A 19,656-nucleotide genomic window follows, 5' to 3' on the forward strand; every position below is an offset into this window, starting at 1 on the left:
TGCGACCAAGTTAGTAAAAACAAGCCCTATCTATAAATGTGCGGCTCGGACCGTGAGGCCGATGTCGATTCTTGAAGAGAATCCTCCGCAAGTACCAAGATCTAACTAACAGAACAATAATTCGCCTAGATAATTCGTACGAATATAGACCAAGAGATGTCTATAGTCGCCAGGTGAGTATGTAACGCCCTACCCTTATAAGCCACCAATATCACAAGTATTTAACAACTAACAGTGAGAATTTGTTTGGGTGATACTCTTCCCTATAAGCAAAGACGTAAAAGGATTTTGATATTTGTACCGTAAAGCAACGTAAAACGCATTATGTTTCCTGAACACATTACAAAATTGTTGTTACGAGTGTGTGAATTATTTGACGACAATTACATAACTAGTAGTGCTGCCATCTAGTGTGGATATTTGTACTAGAAACATGTCACAACATTTTATTCATTTAAATCTCAGAATATGCATAAACCTCCGTAAATAAACTTTCCTTCACATTTCTCTATTAATTAATTTATGTAGAATCCATATTTTAATAACTGTTTTCCTATTCCTTCGGATGTATTCATAATTCTTAAAACTTTTCGTTCTTATAATTGCAAATGGCGACCTTGCTGTTTGTACTTCTAGTAATGCAGTGTTACCAGTAAACAAGTTTCGGAGGGTTAAATTTACCTTGTGTGAAAATCGGTTGATAACAACACAGTGTTTTAAATTAAATTAACCTTCTTGAATTGGTTACCTTCTTCTAACCTATTTTATAGGTTAATAGCAACCAAACACTGGATTGTTTCTACACATTTTCTAGTAACCTTTCTTGATTGATTACCGGCGACCTCGTAAAATTAACCTTTTTTGTCTCAGAAGGGTTGTTAGAAATTATTAACTGGTTCTAGCAGCTAAATTGTCCATTAACCCCCACTAGGTTACCACTTATTTTTCTCAGTGTGGAGTTCGGTCTAAACGTTCATGGAGAGTCGGATGAACGTCCGTTATACAACGTTGAATGTAACGAGAGCGAAGACTATATTTGTGATAAGAGTGGTTGGTATAGATGTGCGACGGTAGACCTCTTCTGTTGGCGTCCGTAGTGGTAAGGGATAAGCAATGCATAAAACATGGGTTCCAGGACTTTTAGTTTATCATAAAACTTCTGTAAAGCCAAGAACCATGCATAAGAGCACGGTGAACAAAAATTTTATATGTGTAAAGACCCCAGCTAGTATTTATTAAACTTCGTAACAAGTTAATCCGACAACCAATATTAGCTTGTAAATCGGAGAGGTGGAGTGATCCAAAAGAGATGTTTGTCGAGCCTAAAATTTTCTTTTATAGTGAAATTATTTTAAAAGGGTTTATAGGATTTTAGCACATAAAAGTGAAAGTCTTGGATCTGTTGTTGGATGTTTGTTGGATCTGTTCTAAAAATTCGCTCAAACGGAATTTAAAGTAGTATATCATTGTGCATTTAAATTTTCACTTAAAGATTTTGTTTATATGTATATATATATATACTTTTTATTTATTTATTTTTCTTGGATTTAAACCAAATATACTGAAGTGATATCTTTGGGCCTTATCATTCAGGAATTAACTTGCTACAAGAATTAAAAAAAAAAAAAAAAATACTAAGCAATTTTTAAGTCCTCGGGGCTTGTTCATGCATTTTCAGCCCGCTTCTGCTAATTGTTAACTACTTTTTTTTTTTCAATATCACGAATAACCTCCTTTTCTCTTCACATGTTCTAATAAACGATGGAATACAGCAAATATGTTATATAACAACATATATATACATACACATGTACTTATTACCTTAAGGTTTTCCATTGTTCAAACTTTGCTTTTAGTATACATAAATATGATTTAAGCTACCCGCTGAACAAAACAATGCGTTTACTATATAAAAAAAATTACAGGTATCAGGCCCGTATCCAAGAGGGTGTAGGGAGGACCGCCCCCCAAAATTTTCGCTGGCCTCCCTAAAATTTTCATGGTAGGCTTGGAAATGAACTATATAATATGATGATGAACTATAAAGTGGTTGGATTGCCCTCCCCCTAACTTCAGTCTTGCCCCCCCCCCACACACATTTTTGGGCTGGCTACCAGCCTGACAGGTATTAACATGTAACAGTTTCGTCGACTATTCACTTTGGCTTTATCAGATACATCAGATATAACATAAAGTGAATATTTGGCGAAACTGTTACACGTTCATAATTTTTACAATACACGTATTGTTTTGCGAAGCGAGTAATTTAAATCAAAATTTGTGTACTTACCTTGTATTCATAGGAAACGTAATGGACGCGTCATTTACACTGACTTCTATTGTGATTCTTCCTCGCGTTTTCTTTGTCTTGCTTGAAATTAGCATTAGAGCTTGAAATTGATCACCTGCAAAGAGATAATCGTAAAATATGGGCAACTTGGGTGCCAAATGGGCTAAGTCTAAAAATTGAAATTTTCCAGGAGAGATCTTCAAGACGTTCAAAAACACAGAAAATATTCATATCTCTGTTATGTTGGTAACCAAACCATTATAGTATAGTTTCTAATCTATATAATTCACAGTTTAAAGAAATTTTTTGAAAAGGAAGTCCCCATGTAAAGAAAGTGAATGATGACATTAGCCATTTATCTTTTCCTTTTTTTTATTTTATTTTTTGCACTTAGGTCGCTAGGCATCTAAGCGGTCCATAGGCCTATAAGGTCGGTTTCAGAGTTATTAACTCATGTGCGCTACGCCATTCAAACTTTTTTTTTTTTTTTTTACATTATCATGTGTTACGTCATACATGGTTGAATAATTGTGTCTCCAACAGAGTGCAATGAAGATATAGAGAAATTGTTATCATGTTATATGATAAATCCTTGAATGTGTATGACCAACATTGTACGTTGAGAAATATAATAAGAAATGTAGTTTCTGGACCATACATGGTTTCCACATATCATGTGTCATTTGTGATTTGTACCGAAACGTTTTTTTTTTTTTTTTTCTGGGTGATCAGACACGGATTTAGATTATTGTCAATGACAAAGTATCTGCACTGCATGCTACACGTTGCCAGTGCAGAAATGATCAAACCAATGATACTTTTGGGACCAGACTTGCAGGAAGGCCCTCATTACTTACACCATAGGAGCATACACAACACAAATTACTATTGATTCGTATAAGTTTTATAACTTGTCTTTTTTATCCTATAGTTTTGGGAATGTGCATCTACTTTTTTTTCTGTAATTTCTGGGGCCCCCAAGAGGGTGGGGCTCTAAGCTATAGCAGTGGTGCCCACCCCCCCTTATGTGTATGACGCACCCCCCCAATTGTCTATCCGTAGGTGTTCTTCCATGAAAAAATCTTCTTTTCGATTAATTTTACCCCCCCCTCATCAAACATATTTATATAGATTTTAACCCCCCCCCCAAATATTTCAATGACGCAGTTTGCGTCATAGCCCCCCCTTGTGGGCACCCCTGGCTATAGCTTGTTTAGCTTACACGTAAATCAGGCACTGTGGGTGATCCTCGTACCTTTCATTCAAAAGGAAAACAACAGTTTAGAGTTTGAGTTCAGTTTTGTACAACTGACTCACTTTCCTTTCATTTCTTACTAATACAAATTTCAAACTCTCGTTTCTAAGCAATGATGTTCTCGGCCATGGACACCCATAGATTTCATGGGTCCCAGACAAATTCCACGAGGCTCCACTGTAGCCAATTCCACTTCTATGAAAGTAGCTAAGGAGCAATTCAAAAATTGCCTAATCCCTAATTATCAATCATCAAAGGACTAAACTTTATTGTTGTTACCAAAGAGTGTTTTAGAAAGTTGCTAAATCCATGTTTCTTCGAATTTTATATAATTTAGCATTTGGAATTGGATTTCTGCGCTTTCGGCATCTATGGAGATGTTAGCCCGTCACTAAAATTAGGATTAGGAATTAGATTTCTGGGCTTTCGGCATCTATGCCCATGTTAGCCCGTCACTAAAATTAGGATTAGGAGTTAGATTTCTGGGCTGTCGGCATCTATGGCCATATTAGCTCGTCACTAGGATTAGGATTTGGAATTAGATTTCTGGGCTTTTGGCATCTATGGCCATGTTAGCCCGTCACTAAAATTAGGATTAGGAGTTAGATTTCTGGGCTGTCGGCATCTATGGCCATATTAGCTCGTCACTAGGATTAGGATTAGGAATTAGATTTCTGGGCTTTCGGCATCTATGCCCATGTTAGCCCGTCACTAAAATTAGGAATAGGAGTTAGATTTTTGGGTGTCGGCATCTATGGCCATATTAGCTCGTCACTAGGATTAGGATTTGGAATTAGATATCTGGGCTTTCGGCATCTATGCCCATGTTAGCCCGTCACTAAAATTAGGATTAGGAGTTAGATTTCTAGGCTGTCGGCATCTATGGCCATATTAGCTCGTCACTAGGATTAGTATTTGGAATTAGATTTCTGGGCTTTCGGCATCTATGCCCATGTTAGCCCGTCACTAAAATTAGGATAGGAGTTAGATTTCTGGGCTGTCGGCATCTATGGCCATATTAGCTCGTCACTAGGATTAGGATTTGGAATTAGATTTCTGGGCTTTCGGCATCTATGGAGATGTTAGCCCGTCACTAAAATTAGGATTAGGAGTTAGATTTCTGGGCTGTCCGCATCTATGGCCATGTTAGCCCGTCACTAAGATTAGGATTAGGAATTAAATTTCTGGGCTTTCGGCATCTATGGCCATGTTAGCCCGTCACTAGGATTAGGATTAGGAATTAAATTTCTGGGCTTTCGGCATCTATGGCCATGTTATCCCGTTACGTATTAGGGATGACGTCCCTCGGTGATCACACTATCGGAGAAAAGGAAAGGAAGTAAGCGGGCTGGGACTTGTATGTTAGGTATTATTCCGGCATTTGCGTGCTGTGAGTGAGGAAAACCCAGGAAAACCTTACTCAGGAGGGATGGCCTGAAAAAGTTTTTACACCTTTTTGACCGAGTGTCAACACCGGGAATCGATCTCGGGACCGCTTGTACTTTTTATAATTTAATCTCTAGGAAAATTATGATTATTTTCTCGATGTCAGGAATTTCAAATAACAACAAGAAGTAATTGAATGAAAGTAATTCAGAAGAATATATATACTTTATAAGGCTCTGTCTCGCTGCACAGATAAGAGACGGTTTCTCAAGATCTTTTAAGCGTGCATATAGCTGTTCAAAAACGCCCATTCCTCATTTCAATTATATGTGGCTAAAGTTGTTTGCTGAAAGCAGTGACAATTGGATAGTTATGTTGTTTAAATTATATGTAAAGAAGAAGAAGTACCTATATATAATTTCACTTACCACAATAAGGTCTTTCTGTTCTTGTAACAAAATAGAAGGATCCTGTCGCAGGAGAGTTTTTCTCTGTAACACCCATCATACCACAAGCATCATTTTCACATGAAAAGCAATCTCCATGAATGAAATCTCTTCTGAAGTTCTCGATGTTTGGACATGGAAACCCAACAAACACGCACTCTGGGTTCTTCAGAGTTTCCAAGTACAGATCCCAAGACCTTCGATGGCTGCATAAACGACCTTCGGAATTTTGCACTAGAAAAATATCATGTCATAAGTAGCATGTTCTAAATGAGTTTAGTTTTCAGGGGCACATTTTATATGTAAAATATTACAGCTTATACCAATGGCAATGATGCTTGCTTCGAATTCATTTTTAATTGTGCTTCTTATACTAATTAGAGGACATTGAATCCAATTTTTAAACACATTTGTCCTTGGAATTACGAGAAAAAATACTTCAAATTTTACCCAGTTATACTGAGGAACAGTAAATTCTAGTTTAACTATCTTTGTTTTTAGATTCATACAGAAACAGGATAAAACATATGATTTCTCAGAACAAGATATAAATATTTATTTCATAATCTCAAATGCTCTAGTGCCGTCCGTAAGTGCAATAATTTGTATGGATCGTGCATTTCCGGTTACCAGCACGAAATTTGGTCAGAGTGTTTAACGCGACATGTAAATGAGAAAAAAGCCGGGAGACAGCTTCTCAATATGTTTCGTGTGACTCTAGGCGCCATCTTGAAAAATGGCCTACTTTTCACAAGTTCCTCAATTTTTGTCCGATTTACACCGTCTTTGCGCTCAAATTCACAGGCAAAACGATTATAGAAGACTGTGAACTGCTAGACAATAACAGCAATAGCTTTAATTTCTTGAGGGGGGCTAGTGAAAGGGCACAGGTATTCTGGGGGGCAGTTATTTTGTGTACACCAAAAATAAGACTATTGTGTTACTTGACCTATATACCAAGTCAACATCTCTGGGAAGGAAGCTCACGACAGGCCCGCATTCACGGGGGTCATGGGGGGCCACCCCCCTAAATTTCTACTGCCTCCCTAAAGTTTTCATGGTAGGCTTGCAAGAGCAGATATTACAGTTAATATGGTTGGATCGAGCCCTCTAACTTCTACCGTCCCCCTACATTTTTGCGATGGCTACGAGCCTGGCTCACGATGCAACCAGAGGGCACTTGCCCCTTCTTCCCATCTGATGTCATCCTGGTGTATTTAAGGAATTTTCTAAGGGACATTTCACCAGTAGGAAATCTTACCGCCACTTTTCACGTATGTCAGACGACCAGCTTCACGAACAGAACAACAAACTGGTAAAAGAAAGTGGTTCTCTATGGGGAGCTTCCGATAACCCATTTATTCTTTTGAAGAAAATAGTAAGTTGTCCCGAAATCGCTTGTTTACTGGCTGAGTATGAACACAGCTACTCTGCTGAGTTGCACGTATCGAGATCACACCACGAGGACACGGATGCATTTCAAAGCAAGTACAGGACACATGTGAAGAACCTAATTGATCTACTTCGTGATACTGGTAATCCTTTTGAAGAAGAGCATCTGTCTACAGTTGGGTTCACTAGACGTATAGCACCAGAAGATTCGTGCCAGTCTGTCCGCATCGCAGCTACCACAGGAACCAAAATGTATGGGGACTTCGTTTATAACCGTCTAATGACATGCGAGCAGTCCATACAAGGTGTTATAAAGAAAGTTAATATGCAGCTTTTCAACTGTAGCTTGTTGAAAGTTCGTTGCAAAGATAAGATGAAACTTGCTAAGGCACACAAAGATTCTAACCTGTTCTGCAAGATGTTCATAGCATGTCAGGAAAGGGAGAGCGATATCAGAGAATTCTTTTCTCATGAGAACACAACTTATCCTCCATCAGTATCTGAATTTGGAGATCTCAGACTTCCTACCTCTAAATCAGATATTTTGAATTTTTTTGAAAAATTTGTTGGGTGTACAAGTACTATCAGCCCCCATTCCTCTTGTCTTGTCGTCGATGGAGTGATGCTGGTACACCAACTGCAACCAGGAGCAGCAAAAACATTTGCAGAATATGCGACAGTTGTGAATAACTGGGTTTCTTTCCCACTTCGAGACACTAATCGCTTAGACGTGGTCTTTGACCGCTACACTGAAAAGAGCTTGTAAACACAGATGCGTCAGAAGCGTGGGCAGGGTGACCGCTTTGTTGTCAAGCCAACGGGACCGCTTCCAAAAAATTTCCAGAAGTTCCTTGCAAACGATTACAACAAGGAAAGGCTATTTCATTACCTCGCCGTAACAATAACTGCAGCTGATATTTCAGAAAGAGAAATATTTTGCACAAGAGGAAATCAAGTCTTATCCTCTTCCTCAGACTTAGATATTACTGGTATTTCTCCCTCATCCCACACAGAAGCTGACGGAAGAATCCTTCTGCACGTCCGTCACGTCGTCGAGAAGGGACACAAAAATATTACAGTTCGTACAGTTGACTCTGATGTTGTTGTTATCGCTCTCTTTGCGTTTCTGCATCTATCACCCACTCTGAAGAAACTATGGGTTGATTTTGGTTCTGCAAAAATGCGACGTTTCATTCCTATACACACCATGTGCACGAACTTACCTTCTGGAACGATAGATTTGCTGCCGTTTTTTCAGTTTTACGGGCTGTGACATAGTGTCAGCCTTCCTTGGCGTTGCAAGACAAGTGCGTGTAATACGTGGATGGCGTTTAGAGAAGTGGATACAGCTTTCCGAGAACTGGCAGTCGTTCATTCTCACGATGTTGTAAGCTACCAATCTCGCATGCTAATCCAGCGATTTGTGACGCTCATGTACGACAGATCAAGTACTTGCGAAGAAGTCAACGAAACCAGACGAATTCTATTCAGCAAGAAAAATCGCACAATAGACAGAATACCTCCAACCGAAGACGCATTGAATCTCCATACAAGAAGAGCAACTGTTCAGTGCAAGATCTAGAGACAGTTCCTCGAAAAGTATGTGCATGATGTCGAACCCCTGAACTGCGATTGGAAGGAAGTGGATAACGGACTTGGTCTTAACCTGTGTGGACTACGTTGAGGAGTATGTCTGATAACAGTCGGCAACTAGTGACATACCGTTGCAAACTGCGCTGTACTGGGAAATGTACTTGTATTAAGAACGGCCTCGTCTGTACGTTGCTTTGCGAATGTGAAGGACAATGCTCACAGTGATAACACTATGAACACAGCAGCTGAACTTCTTTTTTTTTTTTTATTGTGAAAGTGTATATGAATTATGTAGATATGTAACATTGTAGCAAACGCATTAAAGTTGTAGAATGATAAACTTTATTAGTTTGTACTTGATATACAACACCTCTACAATAAAAACTCACAGTGAGGTCGGGTGACCGGGGAGGCCATTCATGCAGTTTACCCTTATGGGACCTTGCCTTTCTAGGTAAATTTTAGAGTTTCAGTCAAGCAGATATGGCAACGAGACTATTTATCGTGGGATCATGGTTCATACCTCGTTTTTTTGTAATGAAGCTGCGTTTCCAACTGTACTAGTCAAATTTTCCTATTTTGCACCTAAGGCGGGAAATTTCAGCCCAAAGTGGGAAAAAAGGAAATTACAAAAAAAATGGCACCAATATCTCCCCTCGAACATGCAAGTGGTACATGACACGAACATGCAAGTGGTACCAAAAAACTTCGCTTTATAGTGAATAGAATGAGGTATGAAGAAAGGTCCCTAAAAATTAGTGTAGATGCTCTAGCCGATTTACCAATTTCCTCCAATAATACATTGTCAGTCAATTGTTTTTCAATGAGGTTCAGCATAAAGACTATTCTTCGTAGGAACATGAATCATACCTGGTTGTCTTTGGAATTTATCAACCTTTCGAGTGGTACCACTCGTATATGGGTACCATGTGCTTTAGGAGGGAAAATTACTTCCAAAGGGAAATTTTGTCAGAAAAATCACTCTTTTTCAAGTTTGGGCCCCTCTCCCCCCTGGATTAACGCTTGGATCTCAAAATCGCGTAAAACATACTAAATTGTGTATTTAATATATGTGGAAAATATAAATCTCATATCTTGAAAATTAAGGGCGTAAAGAAAATTCACTCACGTGGAAAGCATAACCCATGCTACTTTAAGGTACTACTTTGAGGGAAAAATAAAAACATCCCTGACACGTCCCTATTTATCGGAGGATCATAATTCCCAAACGATTTTGCGTCAAATTAGGGTAGCTTTCATTGGTACCACTCACATGTCCCTATCGTGTCCTTGAGCGGAGGAAATCCCGAAAAAGGGAAATTTTTCCAGAAAAAAATCTCATTTTTTCAATTTGGACTCGATTTTCTCGCTTCTGATACACAATAGGGAAATTGTAATAGTACAGTTGGAAACAGTACTTCATTACAAATACAACGAGGTACGAACCATGATCCTAGAATAAATAGAAACGTGTCAAAAAATTCCCAGAAAAGCTCTAAAATTTACCAAATTTTTTCTTCCTCAGTGTTCGTGACGTCACCACCCGTAGGCATCGCACGTGTGAGTGAAAAATGCCCATGAAACATGTTGTATGATGCTTCCACGCTCGAATAAATGCAAAAAACCAGTGTGAATAGCTTAAAGCTTAACTAGAGATTTATAAGGCAAATTTCAAAGGTCGACGATATGGTACAGATCTGTTCCATCGGTCTCCAAAGGGTTAAATGACTAAAATCGGAAAATTTTTGCTACTAACTGTTTCTTTTTCTGTTTGGCAGCAGACTGGAGAAGAATAAAAGTGTTTTATAAAGCTTTCATGTAAATATTTAGATTAAGTTGCTAGAAGTTAGCCATTTTCCAATATGGCGTCCAGTGTCGACCATAATGATCCTACGAACTGTCTCCCGGTAATTTTCGAACCTTGATTGGACATGTAACAAAATGGCGAACTTTCATGCTGGTAACCGGAAATGCAGGATACTTACGCTAACATACCACACTACTCAGATAACAAGAACGAGAACTGGATGGGTTTACATGAGTGTAGTGGTATGGGCTATTTATATTTGAAACGCAAATAACATTATCAACAATTGTTAATCCATTGCTGGATTAAGGTCTTTCCAATACTTTTTGACAACCATCTATCTTGGATAATTCGTTTACATGATATTCGCTGTGCTGCCTAATTTCGTCACATCATCTTGTATTAGGCGCTGTATAGGTCTCTACTTGTCACTTGTACCCAGTTGGTTTATTCCCGTTCTGCCTACACTCACTCGATGAGGGATATTTAGTGTCTGACGGATTTTTTTTAAAAAACAAAGATTTATGAATAAGTTTATTTTTCAACGTCAGCAACAGCTCTGACGTGATTGACTGATTCTAACCAAGTACGTGCAGTGTCACTAGTAGTTCCAACGGTCACCATTTCAAAGCTGATATACGTTCTATTCTTTTATGGGCTCACAGAATAATTAAAAAAGACGACGAGTGACTAGCTACTCAAGATCAGTTTTTCGAACTTTACAAGGCTGATCGGTACTCCCGTGATTCTAAGAGATGAACCATTATTCCCTCCAACTGCCCTGCTAGGAAAATTTCTTAATGCAATTTTTCATCCTTAGTGGTGGGTGGAAGAACTTGTGGTGGGTAGTTTTTTCTGTCTGAATGCAGAAATACTTGTAATATTGCAAGTACAGTAAAATTGAGGCCCGGAGAGAAGGCTCAGAATAGCATGAATGCTGGCTATTAAATTAAATTTGGAATGCTTCATTTGTGTTCAGAGTGGTGGATGAATATCGAACCAAACGTAGCAGAGGTGAAGTGAACGGAGTCAGTTCTCTCCCTCGTCCTTCCTGTTTGAATAAATTGAGCACGAGTTTCTCTCAATGAAGAGATATAGCTCTTTTTCTTTGATAGTATTTAAGGCGGCTCTGGAGTAAAGGGCAGAATACTTCGAATGCGAGGGAATTACCTTCCAAATCTGAATTTCTTTAAACTTATTTTAGCTAAATTATTAATTTTTATACCAAATTTCTCATAATGAAGAATTTAGTTTTACAGGGTTGATAGGCCGGGATAAGTCTTCAGTCAAGGTATAATGTTTAAAATCAATATATGTACAGTAGACAACAACGGGATTTGACCGTTGCTGAATCATAAAAATATTATGGGGCCTAACACACTTAATTTACCTTAATCGTAACCTTAAAAAAATTTAAAAAGTAAAGTTAAAATTTTAAGCATAGATATTCAGAAGTACTATAGAAAAGTAACACTTACCACGTATTTATTAATTAGTATGAGAATTTTAAACGATAAAAGGATTACGATGCAGTGTTAATTCTGGAATTTTATTTTCTGTAAAATCCAAGTTAATTGGTTTAATTTATTATTCCCTAGACTGATTAATTCCCATAGATTTAACTTGATTGAAAATGGCATGACTGCATTTGGTCGATATATATTAATACAGGGTGTTTATAAAAGAACACCGGGGTTTTAAAAATTCCTATCTTATTAACGATAAAAGAGAGCAAAATTTAGTTAATTTCTCTGAAACGACTAGCTCAAAAAGTTTTAGTCATACTAATTGGAAATGTTTTTATCAACAGTTGGCAGCGCTGCGGAGCGTTGACCTTGAGACGACGTAGCGGCTGCGGTAGTCAGTGAATCAGTGCCGTGCCGTGTGGATTGTTGCGCTTCGCGCTATGGTGACGCCACAACAAAAGGCTCATTGTGTTATTTGGCTCATAGAAACTAAGTCTGTTGTGTGCCGTGCCACTCACGGGGCTCATATTGAACTTTATTAAATTGTTAAAACAAACGTGAAAATGTAAGCTTTCCAATCATGTATAACACATGTATGTACGTTTTTTTTTTTTTTTACTTATTTTGCCTCAAAACCCCGGCGGGGCTCATATTGAACTTTATTAATTAAATTGTTAAAAACAAAACTTGAAAATGTAAGCTTTCCAATCATGTAATACACATGTATGTACGCTTTTTACTTAATTAAAATATTTTGCCTCAAAACCCCGGAGTTCTTTTATAGACACACTGTATTTTCATTATCTTCATATTCCATTCCCATCTCAACCACTCAAAAATTCCCTCAAACACTAAATATCCCTCGTCAAGTGAGCACAGGCAAAACGGGAAGACATCTTCTATCTATCAATCCATCTACTAGAGCCTGTCTATCTCATTTGTGCCCTCGGAAACTATGCGAACTATACTTCAACCCAACTCCGCTGCCCTCTGGTGGATGAAACGCCCCCCTCCTTTGCTTCGGGAAAAGAAGTGAATGACCTCAACTATGAAGCCAATTTGTCATTCAGTCGTTTGGTCTTGACGAGTGAAGATCGTAGGCTATTTAGAATGGCTGACAAGACAGAGCACAGCGAAGTCCGTGAAATAATTCATTGTGGCAACGCTTCCGCATCCAACAAATGAAAGATGTCGGCTGCAGCAACTTGTCCCTCCTCTTTCGAGGGAGGTACGGGAAATCACATATCGACAGCAGCGCCAGCAGGGGCATAGTTGGAATAGAAAGTCTCTCTCTCTCTCTCTCCTTCTCTCTCTCTCTCTCTCCTTCTCTCTCTCTCTCTCTCTCCTTCTCTCTCTCTCTACAGAACCGGTTGTTTAAAAAATTAGAAATAACACTACTGGCTCTACACAATTCATAGAATTGCTTTCCCTCACGTGTGACAAATCGGAAAAATTCGGAACGATTCGTGGAACTGCCTTCCGAACACACACTCGAGAAAAAATGAAACAGCAGAGGTGCACCGACAGTGTTGCCAAATTTAGAAGAAATGGCAAACTAGCGACAAAAATACAACACTTAAAGAATTATAATACGAATAATAACAATTATTCGAATTAAACGATAACAATAATAAAAACAAAACTGTAAAATAACGACTACAACAACAACAATAAAACGAAACTTACCGGCAAACCGACAACACTGCACTACCAAGAGATATTCTTTGTATAGCGCGAGAGATGGCACTCGTAAAATATCACGGGTGGAGGTTGATGACCGGGACACACCCTCACGTTCTATTGGGTGGTGAAGTTGATAAATCTAGGTTAAGCTTCACGAGTCCTCGCGATCACTATTCGCATGCTCGCCCTCAGACACGTAGTATTATAATATAGATCTACACTGTAAAAAAAAATCGTTGTGTTATTTCAACGACATGCCTATGTGTTAACACGATTGTGTTAAAATATAACACAAACAAGTGGTTAGAACAACTCACTCTCTATTTGGAGTTGTGTGTCAAATGCCGGTAGTTGAAATGACACATAACCTGTGTGTTAAATTAACACAAGTGTAGAATCTTCCGTGTTGTTTTCTGCGTGATTGCCAAATATGTTGAGCATTTAATTATAAATTCTTATGAATTGAAGCTACAGACAAACACAGTAGAAAGAAATACACATATACATATATACACAGATATACCCAAAATTTCATATCCCACATTTGTTGCATTTATTGCTTCTTTTTCTAAGCGATTGTGTACTAGTAGCAACCAACACATCAACTTTATTAGATGGCAACTGTCGCCGATCATTTAAAAGTGAATATGGAAGAACTATAAAAGAAAGTATAAAGACAGTCGTCATTTTGTTATAAAATTACATGGCGAACAGATTTTATCTTATCCCAAACGGTTATCGTCGAATATACGCGGCTTAAAGGAGCACTCTGATTAGCATAATTAGAAAGACCTAAACAATTTATCCCTCTACAAGCGATGTTGTTTCCATCGCCTCCGTGGCCAAGTCGGAAGAGCACGCGGCTAGTAATCGAAAAGTTTGAGGTTTGGGCCCTCCACCCGGCACTGGAGTATTTTTTTTTTACTTGTTTAAAGTGTTTTTTTTTTTTTAAGACTTAGCATAATGTAAACAGATTACACATATAAGCGATTTAACATATTTTGAGGGAATAATTTTGTGGTTCGTTAACGCTCAACACCGGTTGTGTGTTAAAGACGTAACACACCTCGTGTGTTAAACGCCAACACCGCGGGGTATGTGTTGAACTAATACCACATAGTGGTAGTCACGCTGCACCACTGCCTCGTGTTAAAATTGAGTTGAATTAACACAACCATTTTTTACTGTGTAGTAATGTGAAACTAATCTTTTGAGTATAGAAAAGAAAATAGTGTTCCCCAAAATTCCCCCTGCCCCCACAACAAATTAAACCTGGCGTCGCCACTGCTAATGTACTTACTAAAATTAACACTTCTTTTGTTTTTGTCTTGTATATTCGAAACAAAATTCATATTGATAAACAAAAAATGCTCGTAGAAAGTGTGTAAGTTCAGTTAATGAGAAACAAATTAAGTTTGACCTCTGGGTAATTCCTTCCACCTACAAGAAATCTAACCATTGTGCAGTATATGTAAATTGATCCATTATTAAATCCTCTTAGTTAGTTTTAATATTATGTGAAATTATTATGCAACATGTCTTTTGTTTCCGGTACGCTTGTTGAGCATGTTTACATTCGCTGCCGTTGACAATGTATTTTTCCTCTGTGTTTAAAATGACACGTGCACAATTGGATTGATTAAGAGGTCTTCATAATATTATCACGCAAGAAGTCATGTTCTTAACAGAGATTAGGTCGTAGTATTTATTCCTTTGTTTTGTCAATCTCTGAATCAATTTGTTTAAAACAAAGGTTCCCAGGTTATGATCTCAAGTAGTCTGAGAACGTACTATGTAGCATTCAAATATGGGCTCAAAACCAAAGTTAATCGTTTGTTTTTTGTTTGTTATTGATTGTTTTGAAGAGAAAAAAATCGTTTGTTTCGAAAAACATACGGACATATTTAAAAAAATAAATTTTTTGGGCCGACTTGACGCTGGCTCCCACTTTCAAATTTCGACTCGAAACCGAAGCTAATTGTTTGTTTCGAAAAACGTATGGAGATTTACAAAATTAAGTTACGGCAACTTCACGCTCACGTTAGGGCCCCCACTTTCAAATTTAGACTTGAAAGAGAAATCAATGGTTTGTTATTGATTGTTTTGAAGAAACAATCGTTTGTTTCGAAAAACATAAAGAGTGTTTATATAACCTGGATGCTACTTTGCACTAGCCTCACTTTCAAATTTCGATTCGAAACAAGCTAATCCGTTGTTATTCTTTGTTTTGAAGAGAAAATCGTTTGTTTCGAAAATAGAAAGATTTACAAAACAAATTTAGAATGTGGTCAAATTCACCCTGGTTCTTTTACTCACAAATATCGATTCAAGACCATAATCATTCGTTTGATATGGGTTTGTTGTTGATCATTTTGAAGAAAAGTAATTTGATTCGAAAAACCTAAGGATTTATTTACGAAATAAAGTTTATAAAAGCGGTTTCTTTCTCGTTGGTTGTTAATTGTTTTGAAGAAAAACAAATAACTTGTTTTGAAATAGAAAAAAAGATATATTTGCAGGATAGGTTTGTTGGTCAACTTCACACTGCTTTTTCTACTTTTCAATTCATTACTCAAACCAATCGTTTGCTTTTCCTTTCTTATTGATTGGTTTGAAAAGAAAATAGTTTATTTTGAAAAATACTAAGAATATTTTACAAAATAGTGGTCAATGGGCCAACTTCACACTGGTCATTCAAATTTCAAATTTCGATTTAAAATCAATCATTTAGTTTTCGTTTGTTATTGATTGTTTTAAAGAAAAATTGGAAAGCATTAAAGATATTTTGATAATAAGTTGGTGGTTACCTTTACGCTGGGCCTGCACTTCCAAATTGCATTCAAAGCAGAAAACGGCTAAAAATAAGAAGAGAAACACAATCAATAACGTTCGCAGAAATTCGTTAAGTGGAAGTTCAGGGAGTTCAGGGTGCGAACTTCATGTAATTTCAAGTGCTTGTGTATATATAAACAGTATAATACTACTTTAAAGGAGCGATTATTTTATGATAGTGCAATACATTTTATTACTTTAACAATTGAAAAAGAAAAAGACTAATAATAGTAATAATAGTCAGGGCATGCGTAAAGGTAACCACCAACTTATTTTCAAAATATCTTTAATGCTTTTCGATTTTTCTTCAAAACACTCAATAACAAACGAAAAATAAAGTATTGACTTCGATTTTAAATCGAAAACTGAAATCTGACTGACCAGTGTAAAGTTAGCCCACTGACCTCTATTGTAGAATTTGCCCACATTCTAAATTTATTTTGTAAATCTCTCTTTCTATTTCCGAAGAAAACGATTTTCTCTTCGAAACAACCAATAACTACGGATTTGCTTCACTTATGATTCGAAATTTAAAAGTGGGACCAGTGTAAAGTAGCATCACCACTTGTTTTGTAAAAACTCTTTAGGTTTTTCGAAACAAACTATTCTTTCTTCAAAATAATCAACAACAAACACATACCAAACATTGATTTTGTTTTCCAATCGAAATTTGTAGGGGAAGGGACCAGGGTAAATTAGGCCACATCACAGATATATCTTGCAATTATATATTCTTAAGTTTTTCGAAACAAACGATTATTTTTTCAAAACAATCAATAAGAAACGACTAGTTTCTCTTTCGAGTCGAAATTTGAAAGTGTGGGGGGGGCAGTATGAAGTTGGACCCCAACTTTATTTTGTGAATATGTCCGTACGTTTTTCGAAACAAACATTTATTTCAAAACGATAAATAACAAACGAAAAACTAACGATTGGCTTCGGTTTTGAGTCGAAATTTGAAACTAGTAGACCCGCCCCCCCAGTTTTTTTTGTGAAATTCTAAGTACGTTTTTCCAAGAAAACGATTTTTTTCTTCAAAACAATCAATAACAAACGAAAAACAAACGATTGGCTTCGGTTTCAAGTCGAAATTTGAAAGTGGGGGCAGTGTGAAGTCGGACCCCTAAATTTATTTTGTGAATATCTCCGTACGTTTATCGAAACAAAAGATTTTTTCTTCAAAACAATCAGTAACAAACGGAAAACAAACGATTGAATTTGGTTTCGAGTCAAAATTTGAAGGGGGGGGGGACTTCACACATGTCAAAAACATATGTATAAAATAAACTCCTTCACTCTAGAATCAGCAACGGTTACGTTCACCAAGTGACTTGTAGTTGCTCATGTGTTGTCAGTGCATGTGTTCCCACGGCCTTCTTTTTGCCTTTTAGTACCAATGTTCATTTTTTCTTAACACAGTATGGGAGACTATTGCTTTTAGTGGTTGTTTTGCTACTAAAACAGAATTTTTTTCCAGAAAAAAAAAACACGGAGCGTCATGTATCAAAGCAACCTAAACAATGCCAGAACAGTGAAAAATTTACAGCAATTTCTTTTTTTACCAAAAAAAATAAAAAAATAAAAATAAAGGACAAAAACAGAAACATTATATTTTCCCATGCAACAATCCATTTCATACATCTAGTATATATATAGAACAAAACACTTCTGTCTGAGAAACATGTCCGCTGGATAGAATTATTTAGTTCGCCTACCTCGAACTACCAAGTCACTTTGATTAAGGAATGTATCCTAAGAAGTTTAGAAAGAGTTCAAGAATTGTGCGAAAAATACGATATTTAATAAGATGTTTAAACTAGTGGTGGGCACAAAAACCGGTTGTTCGGTTTTCGGTTTTTAGAAAAACCGAAACCGGTTTTTAAAAATTTTCAAAAAACGGTTTCGGTTTTATCCAAAAACCGGTTATCGGTTTTTCACCGGATCCGGTTTCGGTTTTCTTCAAAACCGGTTCCGGCTTTTTCCAAAATTTGTTCTATTTCTGAACAGAATGGTGTTTCGTTGTTCTCCGAAAACCGAATCTGTTTCCACTTGGAGAAAACCGAAACCGGTTTTGGTGAAAAACCGAACCTTTTTGGAGAAAACCGAAATGTAGGTTTTTCGGGTTTCGTTTTTTCTAGAAACCGTTTTTTTTATATAAAAATCGGTTTTTCCCATCCCTAGTTTAAACCAATAATGAAACTAGGTAACTTCCTTGTTAAAAATTAACGTAACTTACTTGACTCAACGTTTTTATAAATTCATGTTTCAGGGAGGAATAGAAAAGGGTACTTCGTGTGTGTGTGTATATACAGCAAGTCAGAACGATGGGCCCGATTTCAGAAATTTATGTGAAATCTAAAACTTACGTTATTGTGAGACATGAGTTTCGAAACATTATTTCCGTCTCATGGTGTTGTAAGTTTTCCTTGGGTCCAGTGGAAACCCAGTTGATTGGGTTTTATATGGCTCAGTGATTTTGCTACTATAATTAATTGTGATTGTAATTTTGTGTCACGGACCCGCAAATGAGGTTAAGTTCCAATGACCAATATATAAAGCATGTATCTTACATGTATGCAATTTTACATTTAAAATGTAATTTAATATGTTTACATTTGTTTGGTCTATGATCTCGCACTTTGTTCGCTTTTTAAGCACATATTTTGTTTGCTTTCTATTATACCAAATAGATTTAAATTATGTATATGATTCTACGGGGTGTAATTTGCCTGGGAAAGTTTTTCCAATTGGGCCCCACAGCTATAACATCCAGGAACATTGACTTCCAATGGATGAAGAAACACTTGTAGAAGGATGTAGTTCAATGGCGGATTTAGCCTGGGGCCGGGGAGCCTAGACCCCCCAGTTTTTTTGAGTGACAATTTAAGCTATTATTTATATATTTTTAAAGTTTATAGTATACCTAACATAGTCTAGGGCAGGCCCGTATCCAGGGGGGTCTAGGGAGGCCGCCCCCTAAATTTTTGCTGCCCCCCTAAATTTTCACGGTAGGCTTGCAAATGAACTATAATATGGTTGGATCGGGTCCTCCTACATTTTTGGGCTGGCTACCGGCCTGGTCTGGGGCCTTGCTAGCTCCCCAGTTTTTACCTTCTAAATTAGCCACTGATATAGTTCCTAAATTTTACGTTAAGGTGGATCACTATGCGTTCTCCGTGCTATGCTAAACGCTGCTTAAATAGTGCGACGTTGCCACATAGTGTCGAGTGTTTACTGATGCCACATAATAAAGTAAATAATCATGGAATTCTGCTTGGATACTTACTGGAGAAATTAATTTTCGACCATTACCGGAATTCACAGCTAAGTTCGCTTCTCGAACTGCAATGCTAGAATCCAGGAATTTGGTTATTATGACTACCACAGTAAACGTACAAATTTGGCAACAACGCATTATGGTGTTGTGCGCAAGTTTCTTCTCAAAATCTATTTCCTTAAATGTAAATTAATATTTAAAGATAATGTGAAACGTAACAGGAGAAACA

The 19,656-nt window shown here is 37.2% G+C and overlaps 1 protein-coding gene across 1 annotated transcript in view; it reads right to left on the reverse strand.

The window, feature by feature from the left end:
- LOC145672735 (pancreatic lipase-related protein 2-like) overlaps positions 1 to 19,656 on the reverse strand; it is a 78,735-nt gene that overhangs the window by 30,530 nt on the left and 28,549 nt on the right. Inside the window, exons 5-6 of the mRNA XM_081741910.1 lie at positions 5,360 to 5,611; positions 2,291 to 2,405 (exon numbers count right to left, since the gene is read on the reverse strand). Of these exons, the coding sequence (XP_081598036.1) occupies positions 2,291 to 2,405; positions 5,360 to 5,611 (367 nt within the window). The remainder of the gene's footprint in view (positions 1 to 2,290; positions 2,406 to 5,359; positions 5,612 to 19,656) is intronic.

This window comes from Thermobia domestica, chromosome 16 (genome assembly GCF_964235325.1).
Source record: "Thermobia domestica chromosome 16, izTheDome1.hap1.1, whole genome shotgun sequence".
In the NCBI taxonomy this organism is placed as follows: Eukaryota; Metazoa; Arthropoda; class Insecta; order Zygentoma; family Lepismatidae; genus Thermobia; species Thermobia domestica.